Here is an 11,369-nt window from a genome sequence, read left to right on the forward strand (position 1 = left end):
ATGGCCTATGAGGAGTGACCAAACAAGCAATAATTTGCAGTTGCCAATGAAGATTCGAGCCATATAAATTTTTATTTTTCAAATCTTCTTGCTTAATTGCTTATTATTTGATGTAGGACAACACATGAAGAAGAGGCCAAAACACTGTTCATGTGAACAGTGTCACAGCCCATATTTTCCTTGTGTAGAGATATTTTTTAAAAGATTTTGTGGGCCCATCAAGTGGAGAAAAATTCTATCCTAATGTTGCCATAGTTTAGGTTCTATTTTCAGTTTTAGAAAGTATATTAGGTAGTTTCTAATTTCTGTTTGTTTTCATTTTTGTTTCCTTGCTTGTTTAGAAGGTTGATTCTCTAAAGCCTTAGTAGTTGCTATTTTCAATTAGTTTCTATTTTCCAGTCAAGTTAACTTCTTGAGGAGCAAGTATAAGCCATCTATTTATTGTAAAGGCTTTTAGAAGCTTTGGAACGATTTACAGTTGAATGAAATTATTTGCTGCAAATTATGATCCTTTCTCAAGTTTTGTTTGTGACTTGAAGGGCTGAAGGAGCCTGGCTGTGAGAGCCTCATCCACCTATCCCCCACTTTCTATTTTCTTATCTTCTCTATTTTCTCTACCCTTACAATCGATCCTCGTGCTGCTTCTCAATACAATTGCTGTGAAGACTCCTTGACGGCCTGAATCAATCTCCAATCACCTCAAGGTCTGCTGCTGCGACATACAACCCAAAGGAGGCCTGGACAACCTTGCGGCCCTGCTGTTCTGCTCTCTTTCTCCAGCAAACTTCAAGCCTCAATTTCTCTACAACCTGTACTCAGTTGCAGCAGAGGTTTGGAGGGTTGAATCACTCCTCCACTCGATCCATTGTTTGAAGTCCCAGTTTCCACTGGCTTGCAAGATCTGCCTCAACCTTCTAATTTTGACTCCATCTCATATCTCAGTTGTTAGCTGTCAGAATAGGCTAAAGATATGAAGCACAGATCCTCCAAAACTCCTCCTTCACTCGAACCCAATCTGGTGAAGTTCTGCTGGCTGATTTGGTTTAATTTCTCAAAGTTACTAATTCTGATTTTATTGCTATTTTGATGTTCTGCTGCAACCTATCATCGATCCTACTGTAGAGTGATTCTTACTTGAATCCTTTCTGCATTATTATTACTTATTAAAATCTTTTTCAAATCTTCTTGCTTAAGTGCTTCTTATTACTTTTTTTTTTTTGGATGAATACTTCTTATTACTTATTAGTAGGTTTGATATTGCACTTTCCAATAAAAATTTGAATCCGATAGATGCCACAAAGACAGAGATAATTGGACATATGTGGATATCATTATCATTGCTTATATATGGTATAAAATTCTTAAAAACTCTAGTTTTGCATGAATCATAAGCGTTTCCATGCATATCAAAGCGTATCTACTATCTAGCTATGCATAGTTGCATACCAAAGCATATGTAGCTATGTGTAGCAAAGAGTATCTAGCATCTCTTAAAACCAGCTTTCAATACGCTACCCCGGTACCGATACTTGACATGTTGAGTACTATCCTATGATGGATCTAATGAGTGCTGGCTGGTTCTAGACCAGGATAGGTGGCCCTTCTTATCACAACATTCAAGGTCATTTGTCAAGTACAATGGGATATATGTTGAAATGGTAGGTTGTGATCTTGTTTTATTAAGTGTTCATGGGCTACACTGTTTTGAATGATGGCTGCTTTAACATGGGCAACAGCGCCCTCATTAACATTTTTGCTCAATTGTTGCTATTTTTGCACTATATGATCGATGTGCTGTCTGCTTTGTTTAGTTATATGGTGGAGTGACTTGAGCAGGGAATGCTATTTGTATGCTGATGAATGTTGTGGCTAATTAGATGGCGCTAAGAAAGATGCTGGAATGCAAGTTCCAATGCAGGGGGGGGGGGATATGGTGCAAATGCAGAAACTCAAGTTATGGGACCAGAACTCAAGATCTGATTTTCTAATATGATATTCCAAATACACGATGAACCAGGAATCCAGCTCTGAGAGATAAAGGAGAATTTTGATAACTAGAAAAAGAATGATCAGTATGGATAGTAATTATGGTCGAACAGCCTACTGGTGCATGGGTACTAACTGACATAATTTGAAAGAACTCTGAGCACAAAGTGTAGGAGCGACAATAGTGTCCTTGTAACACTAGGAAAACAGGGCACTGTTACCAGATCTGGTATTTTAGGACATTCTCTGAAGATAATGAATCACAATACAGGCACACTGTGGTTGTCATTGAAGGACATTCTCTGAAGACCTAATAATGCATAGTTTCTTTTGTAACAAGTCATAAACCTCTTCACACTAAAAGTCCACCGTATTCATACTATGATGTTGCATCTTTGTGAAACTGTTGCATGTACTTTAATGTACTTGAACCCCTATACTGTGTCAAAGTGGTCAGACATAGTCTATGACATACTGTAGCACATTAATTATTTTTCATATAAGTTCTTAGACACACTATTAGCATCATCTAGTTGTTAAGAAAATCTCTTGGGCCCACCATAATGCCATGTCAAACACAACGCATTTCCTGTCGCACACACTACATTGGATCACTTTTTTTCTGTTGGACTCTGATCCAAAGTTACTTGCATGACTTATGGCAGCAGAAATCAGATGCTTCTGCTTGAAATTTACCTGCCACCTTCAGTCAGTTCTAACTTTTGACGAGTTGAAGGAAGATATAACTCTGTTACGTGCCTATCCCATGGTTATGTACTTGAGATTATACTATTGTAATTGTGTTGTGTAGGTAGTACTGTAGTAGTTATCAGGTAGAATATTAGTTACCTAGCCACACTGGAGACTTAGATTGTTATGTAACTTATCATGTGAACGTGATTAGCAGCTGTAGAAGTTGTATTACGTGGTAGTAGGAGTTCTAATTGTTTACAAATTATTTTAAGCCTATTTAATAGGCGTAAGAGGAATGCAAAGTAGATTGGAATGTCCCTTACAATTTCTCTTTTAGGAAAGAGGCTCGGCTACCTCCTAATAAGCCAAGACACACTTGCTTCGTTAGTAAAGCAAATCTATCAGATAATTCCTATTTTTTCTCTTGTTTATCTCTTCCTCAATTATTTCCTATCTTCTTCCATTTGTGTTTATGGAAAATTGATTTTGTTAGAAATTAGGGCTCGGCGTTGGGATCCCCATGCGGTCCCCCCTATTTATAACAAAAGCTGCGCCCCAGAGGGGATGCGCGACTCTCCCTCCCTGTCTCTCTCGTTCTCTCTTGGTGTTCTCTCTCTTTCCCTACACACTCTGAGTTGAGTGTATCTCCTGAGGTTTCCATCTTCACCTCTGGACTTCGAGCGTGGAGAATCAATTTGTTCGATTGCCTTTTAAGAACAGTGTAGAAGACCTTCAAGGTTGATTCACACAAGAGGTGTTGGTGTGGCTTGTAATCAATACCATTGTGATCCGTCTCCGCTGCGTATCATCGATGATTCAGGTAATACCCAAACGATGTCTATTATCTACAGATTTGATAGTCATCTTCTTTGATCTTTTACCCTAGTCTTTGAAAATTATGAACTGCAATAGAGATGCATAATCCTATCTGGCCAAAACCAAGCGACCACGCTGTTGTTTTTTCATTTGCATTGGAATATTATATCTCTAGTAGATAAAAATGGTTTCACATTTCTAGTCCTATTTTTTAACAGCTTAAGAAACAATGCCTTTATATCTTTTTACATTCATCTTCCACCACTAAATGAAAAAAGTATCACATCAATTATTGTGTAAACACAATGCATATAGTTGTAGGCACGTCGCAATTGTGTATTTTCCATTGGTCCATTCTGTGCCAAATCTTTTATTCTTGGGGTTTCTTGAAGTGCCATTTAGCTTCTGTAAATGATGCACCTAATATTTTCCTTTTAATTAAACTTCCAATATTTAGGGCACCATTCTTCTTTTTCTGCTTTGCTGGTGATGTCTCTATGAAATGACTATCCATCCCTTTGGTTAAAATTACGAAACATCAAACCATTGGGTACCATTGTACTCGTCCATCTGTGTTCTCGAGTGAAAGTGCCCGAGGGAGAAAAAAATTTGTATTTTATGCAGTCAATTGCATTGGCTTACTCGCTGATGCATTGTATGAAGAAATTAGTGTTTGTAGTTAATTGATAAACATGGTACCATTGTGTTTTTCTATTATTGTATTGAACTTATAGTCTCCACAAATGGGTGCCATTGCTTACCTGTTCATTCTAGCTTCAGAGTTTTTATAATGATACCATCCTCTTCTTTTAAAATTCTAATTTTGTTACATACATATTTGTTGCAGTTGAAGTCGAAGGTGGGTAAAGTCACGTCATCTCCTTCCATCACTTTATTGCCTAACAAGACAGTTCTGGGTTTGGGTTCATGGATGAAAGTATTTCCTTAGCTATTGAGAAGACTAAAGGAGAATGTTGTTCTTGCTATGTCCGCAGATGCTGCAGCAGTGATGCTGAAGGAGAAGATCCGGTGTCCCGATTGTGAATGAAGGTCAGGTTGACGTGAGTTTCTATTGATTGACACCGTTTCCTCTTCTCTGTTTAGTACTCTTGAGGGTGATTAAGTATAGACTTATTTCTTTGATAGCATTAATGCAGTTAATAGATAAGGTTAGGAGTGTCAACGGGCCGGGCTTGCACTAAACCCTAGCCCAACCCTAGGAGCCTTAACCTAAACCCAAGCCCAGGCGAGCCCGGCCCTGCCAGGGCCAAGCATACCCTCAACCCAGCCCGACCCTGAATATCTTTGCCCATTGAGCTTGTGGAACTAACAAAGTCCAACCTATAAAAAGAACAATTTTTCTAAGACTGTGTCAAGACTCGAACCTGTGACCAATTGGCCAAAAGAGAGGAATTTTAACCGTTGCACCAAGTCCAGCTCTTTGTATATTGTTTTAAATATATAGTATATAATAAAGGGTCGGGCTGGCCCTGCCAAGGTCGAGGCCTCAACCCAGGCCTGACCTGGCCCAGCCAGGGCCAGTTAAGCATTAAACCCAGCCCGGCCCTATATTAAACACAGGCCTGGCCCAGCCCTGTTCGGGCTGGCCGGGTTTTTTTGACACCCTTAGATAAGGTGGGTCATTATGGATCACCATATGCTGGAGGCCACTCGATTAATCCAATGCATTTGATTTTGGACAGGTATAGTTACTCGGGCAGACATTTTCAGAGTATTGAAGGGCTTGCCATCAATAGCCTTCTCCCCCCCTCCAATTCACCCCTCCCTCATTGTTAGATGTGTTAGATACGTGCTTGTTGTATATTGTAAATTATAGGCTTTCAGTAACTTGTATTGGAACCCTATTATGTAATAAAAAGTGTGTTTCAGTGCACAAGGCTCCTGTTACTGCAGAGTCTGGGAGTAAAGATGTAAACGGATCGAATTTGATCGGCTAGTGGCATTATCATATTCATATCCAATTATATTCGGATGGATTCGGATAACATCTTAATAGTTTTTGGACGGATTCGGATAATATCCTATTCGTTGACATCTTTACCGTTCTGTTGATGAGGGTTAGAGTTGAGACTTGAAAGTTCAGCAACTACCCTTTCTTCTATTCTTCTTAGCCTTTGTTTTTCTTACATTTTTTACTTTTGATGTTATCTTGTATTTATTTTAATAGATATTTGATTCCATGTATCACAATGCATAAAATAGTATATATAAAACATTGGAAAATCTTGAAAAAGAATCACATTATCTAAACTTATAAAATTATAAAAATAAAAAAACTTAATCGGATAGGCGGACACAAAGATGTATTTCAGACATTTTATTACCGTTGAATTGTTAAACGAATCGGATAATAATCGATCGAATAGGGTGATTATCATATTCGTATCCGATTAGTTTTCGAACGGATTTAGGTTCCCCTAAATAGATAAGAAAGTGGATCGAATAAGGAATTTTTGAATATCCGTTGACATCCTTATCTGAGAGGGGCAAATGTACGCAGCCTTACCCCTGTTTCGAAAAGAGGCTGTTTTCATGTTTCGAACCCAGAACCCTATTATGTACTGAATTTTTATGCTATCATTCTACTGCAAGGCTGAGTAAATTTTTTTTTTTTCCTCATCTTTTCCTACCCTCAAAGAGAAAGATCAACCCAAGCAACATTGTACTGCATTTGACCATCTAAGCATCATTCTTTCATGTCTGTTGCTTAATGAAGCAGAAGGTTGTGTGATCAAATACAAGGGTTTAGGATGACAAAATATCAAGCAGAACGTCCTTCTGAAGCCTCACAAAATTCAAACTCATCAGGATCGTTTCCGGATCAAAGTCTGTTGAAGTACAGTATTTATCATGGTTTGATCGTTGCAAATCACAGAGAAACTGTGTGAGTAAGATTTTGCAAACTTCTGTCCAAGGAGATGCTCTTCTCATCTCAGATTCTCAGGTCAGGTGTGATTTGGAACTTGGGAAGGAGCTTTGGGATCCCAGGGTAACAAATCACAATCAATCAAATATTCAAAAAGCCAAACTGCAACTATTGGCTTAATTTGTTGGACTACTTTTCATTAACAAATTGTCAAGCTTTCTTCTTTACATCAAGAGATCATGGAAATGAGAAAAACTAAGGGAGAGGACAAGCATCTTGTGTTGAGAAGTATCTAAGTGTAATTATTAAATCACTTGAAGAGCGTTTTGGCGATTGAGGAAGATGAGTACAGGAGTGAGGATGCAGAGAAGCTGGTGTTGTTGCTTTGTGGGAAAGAGCAAGTCTTCGGTGTGGTGGATGATGAAGTTGTTGGACCTGCTCCAGTGTTGTTATTTTGGCGATCGGTCACAGGAGATCCTTTGAGGAGTGCATCCACCTTTGCATACTCCTCTCTCTCGTGCCTGATTTCCTTGAGCATGGCTGCTACATCTTTCATGGTTGGCCTTTCATCTGGGGAAGGATTTACACATAATAAGGCCACACCCAATGCCTGCATCATCTCCTCCACCTCTGACTCAGGCCGAGCACATAGACTCGGGTCAAGAACCTCAATTCCTCCCTTCCTTTGTCTGACCCAGTCTACTACATGGAGCCCATCTGGTATTGTTGGATCAATGGGTTGCTTCCCTGTTAACACTTCCAGTACAACAACACCATAACTGTAGACATCACTCTTTTCTGTGATCTTCATCATGTATCCATACTCTGCAAAAATAATATGACAACCATGTTAGTGTGAGGACCAACAAACATGTAAGTTGGCACAGATCCAAAATTGAGTTGAATTGATTTGAAGAATGGAAGGGATACCAACCAGGAGCAATGTACCCATATGAACCAGCAACTGTATTGGATGACCGGGCGTAATCTCCGTCATCGACAAGCTTAGCCAGGCCAAAATCAGCAATGTATGGCTCGAATTCAAGACCAATGAGGATGTTGTTGGCTTTGATGTCCCTGTGAACAATGGGAGGGACACAATCATGGTGTAAGTAAGCCAGGCCTTGTGCAGCTCCCAGCACAATCTGGTACCTCAAATCCCACTCCAAGCAACCACCATTCCTCTCATGGAGGAGGCTACCCAAGCTCCCATTGGGCATGTAATCATACATTAGCAGTCTTGTGTTTCGATTCCAGCAGCAACCCAAAAACCTAACAATGTTCTTGTGACGGATAGAGCCCAATGTCTTCACCTCTGCCGAAAATGAGTCGCGAACACTGCACCTGTCATCATCATTGGCCACAGCCATTGTAGTTGGCCACAGCTTCTTCACTGCAATTACTTCACCATTGTCCATATCTGCTCGATATACCATTCCAGAACAGCCCTTCCCAATCACATTGGCATCCACAAGGCATCTCAATACTTGATCAACAGTGAAGTTCAGCTTCTGGAATGGAGTGAATCGCCAAGGCCAAGACTCTCCCCCCATCTCCGAATCATCATCTCTGATGACTCTACGAGCTCGAATCACTGCAATTGTTCCAAGAACCATCATCACCGCTGTCAATGTGATCAGCAATGCAATTGCCAACTTAAGCTTTCGTGATCGAGCCAAGTCATCGCTGCTTGTCATTTGCATCCCAGCAACATTGCTCAAGAAACAAGAGTCCCGGCCCCTAGCACACAAGCCTTGATTTCCACCCAACTCTGCTGCCGATAACTGTCGGAATAGCTTGTTGTCAGGAAGATAACCGGTGAAATTGTTGTAGGAGATATTCAGAGAGACAAGATTCTGAAGCCCAGCAAGCGGGGTCAAGTCCCCCTCAAGTTTGTTATGTGAGAGATCAAGGATGGAGAGCTTGTTGAGTGATGATATCTGGGTTGGAATTGGCCCTGTAAGCCCATTGCCACTAAGATTGAGAGCAATGTCAAGACCCTCTATCTGACACAATTCAGTCGGGATATGGCCAGAGAGTCCATTACTGCTAAGATCAAGATATTGGAGATTTGAACAGAGGCCGAGTGAGGGAGGTATTGATCCAGAGAACGAGTTCCTGCTGAGAATGAGCTTATTCAGTGAAGAAAGACGGCCAATGCTTGCTGGAATGGGACCAGTGAACTGGTTTGAGGAAACATCTAAGACCTGAATGGCAATGAGAGAGGATATAGAGTTGGGCAGATCTCCTTCAAGTGAGTTGGAACTGAGATCCAGCATCTGCAACTCTGTACAGTTTCCGATCTCATCTGGGACAGACCCAGTTAACCGATTCCCAGAAAGATCGAGGAAATTGATGCTCTTAAGACCTCCGATCTGCTTTGGGATCTCTCCCCCTATCCTATTGTTCCCGAGCCGCAACCGAACAAGAGACCTGCAGTTGACCACCTCCGGCGGAATCGAACCAGATATGTCATTAGATATCAAGAGAAGCTTAGTTAGATTCTGAAGATGAAATAGGTCAGGTGGAATGCTCCCAGTGAGCGCATTGTGGGACAGATCAAGCAATTGAAGGCTACTACAATTCTCCAAGCTCGATGGAATGCTACCCTCAAGCTGGTTTTGCCAAGCGAAGAAGACGTTCAGATTCGTCAACATGCCGAGCTCCAGTGGGATCAAACCCGAGATCTGGTTAGTATCGAGTTGCAACTGTACAAGATTCGTAGCATAGGAGAGAACAGAGGGTATCGAACCAGAGATGTTATTGTTACTCAGCATGAGCTCTTGAAGCTCAGAGAGACGCTCAATAGATGAAGGAATGCTTCCAGAGAAAGAATTGATGGAGAGATCGAGCATAATCAAGCTGCTACAGTTTCCAATCTCATCCGGAATCGCTCCGACGAAGTCGTTCTGCCATAGAAACATCCTCTCCAGCTTCCCAAGCTTGCCGAGCTCCGGCGGAAGCGAACCAGAGAGAGAGTTCTCATAGAGATACAGATTCACAAGCTCGGAGCAGTTGCCAATCTCCGCCGGAATCTTGCCAGAGAGCATGGCAGTGTAAACAGAGAGAGTCTGGAGCTTGCTGAGCCTACCCAATGTAGCAGGCAACGACCCAGAAATCTGAGTATCTGCCAGACCCAATACAGTCAGGTTTCCACAGTCACCGATTTCCTCTGGGAGTTTTCCGACGATGTCTTTGTTCCCTCCTGCACGAAGGACTTGAAGGCTAGACAGTTTGCCGAGCTCTGGCGGCAGAGAGCCCCCGAGACGGTTATCTAAGAGGATTAGATTTTGAAGGCTAATGCAGTTGCCAACCTCTGCTGGAATCTTGCCTGTGAGCTGGTTCGAGTTCAAAATCAAGTCTTGGAGGTTCCTGAGCTTACCGATACTTGCAGGAATGCTACCCACGAGACTGTTGGAGCTGAGGTCGAGGACTGTGAGTGAAGGGAAGTCTCCAATGTCAGCGGGGATAGTTCCGGTAAGGTTGGCGTCGGAGATAATGAGCTGTTCCAGGAAAGCGAAGGAGGAGAGATTGGAAGGGACAGGCAGGGCGAGCTGGATGGATTTGATAGTAATTTGGGTGACGAAGCCATGAGCAGAGCAAGAGATGTAAGTCCACTTACAAGGGTTTGGGTCTTGTGGGTTCCAGTCGTGGAATGCAGAGGATACAGTAGAATCATGTATCCATGAGAGCAGTGCAAGTGCTTCATGGTTGCCGGCGGTAACGGCTTCTGATGATCCGACATCAAATGCTAATGCAATTGAGACAACGACAACAATGGCAACGACGAAGATGGGGGTTCTGTGAATTTTGTTGTAGATGTAACAGGGTGGTGATGGTGGTGGTTGTTTTTGCTGCCGTAGTTGCCTCGAGCTGGGCATCGACATTGTTGCATCAAATCCCAAGTCTCACTTCTCGCGCTTGCATCGGGTCTCCTGCCCACACCACCTCTTTTCTCTCTTTCCTTAAACTCCTCTGCTCTTCTCTTTCTCTTTCTCTTCTACTTAGTTAGCAAGCAAAAACACACACGCACACATACAGAGGAAGGAGGAACAGGGGAAGGAAGAAAGAAACAATAAAGAAACAGAAGACAAATAAAATAAAAGAGGTTTAGCAGGTTGCAGCTGTAGCGCCACCTCCTCCTCCACCACCACCTGCTCCACCGTCACCTCGGTTGCTTCACCACCCTCCTCTCTCTCTCTCTCTCTCTCACAGTGTGTTGTGTGTGGAAATTTAAAAATACAATAAGCACTAAGCACTAAGGCATAGTCTGGTTATGAGCAGAGGGAAAAGGGCAGAGAGAGAGAGAGAGGATTTTTATATAAATACATGAATGAATGAAACCCAGGAAGCATATATAATTAAGCTTATAAGGTACGTGGTTGAGGGAAACAATGCATGGACACATATGGTGTCTCAGCTTGCTTCCTGCGCGTGAAGCCATCTAGCTCCACCCAACACTTAAATAACCTATACAAAGAATTTAAATAAAAGCCAGAGAGAGAGAGAGAGAGAGCAGTGGGTTTGGATTTTTTTTTTCTTCCTTTTTTGGGTTCAAATTAAGAGATTCTCTTGTGAGCTTTATAGTAATTGATTTGGGTTGGTGTTGAGTAAAGAGTAAGGGACTCAGGTGACTAAAGAAGGGTATGGTGTGATGATGAGAGGAGTAGTGTGTTCTCTTAATTGTGCAACATCAATGGACATGCTGTTGCACGTGTCATGGTGTTGGGACCCAGCACAAGATCATGCAATGGCACAGCCATGAAATGATTTTAGAAGATTTCATATCAAAATCTTATGTCTCTCTTGTAGTTTTTTAGTCTTCCTAGAGTTTGCTTTTTCCCACCACTCTATATTCATTAATCTAACTCCCAATTATATAGAAACACTAGAATTTACAAGCATATAAATGCAAGTGAGAAACAATTCCTCTAATCTCTCATCCACTCTTCCTTTTAGGTGTGGATATGGTGATAAAACTTTGGGA

The 11,369-nt window shown here is 41.6% G+C and overlaps 1 protein-coding gene across 1 annotated transcript; it reads right to left on the minus strand.

Annotated features, from left to right (window-relative positions):
- Window positions 1-6,530: 6,530 nt before the first annotated feature.
- LOC122653734 (LRR receptor-like serine/threonine-protein kinase RGI1) lies at window positions 6,531-10,632 on the minus strand. The gene is made up of 2 exons (XM_043847672.1): window positions 7,317-10,632; window positions 6,531-7,207 (listed from the first exon to the last, which is right to left on the minus strand). Exons 1-2 carry the CDS (start codon window positions 10,267-10,269, stop codon window positions 6,693-6,695), a joined length of 3,468 nt encoding a protein of 1,155 aa, XP_043703607.1. The 5' UTR covers window positions 10,270-10,632; the 3' UTR covers window positions 6,531-6,692.
- Between the last annotated feature and the right edge of the window lie 737 nt (window positions 10,633-11,369).

Source organism: Telopea speciosissima, chromosome 3, assembly GCF_018873765.1.
Source record: "Telopea speciosissima isolate NSW1024214 ecotype Mountain lineage chromosome 3, Tspe_v1, whole genome shotgun sequence".
Taxonomy (NCBI): domain Eukaryota; kingdom Viridiplantae; phylum Streptophyta; class Magnoliopsida; order Proteales; family Proteaceae; genus Telopea; species Telopea speciosissima.

What these genes read in the sequence shown, in the direction of transcription:
- LOC122653734 (XM_043847672.1), bottom strand. Translation starts at nt 10,269, where the DNA reads ATGTCGATGCCCAGCTCGAGGCAACTACGGCAGCAAAAACAACCACCA. An exon ending in ATATGGGTACATTGCTCCTG is followed by an intron (nt 7,208 to 7,316) that starts GTTGGTATCCCT and finishes TTATTTTTGCAG; the next exon opens with AGTATGGATACATGATGAAG.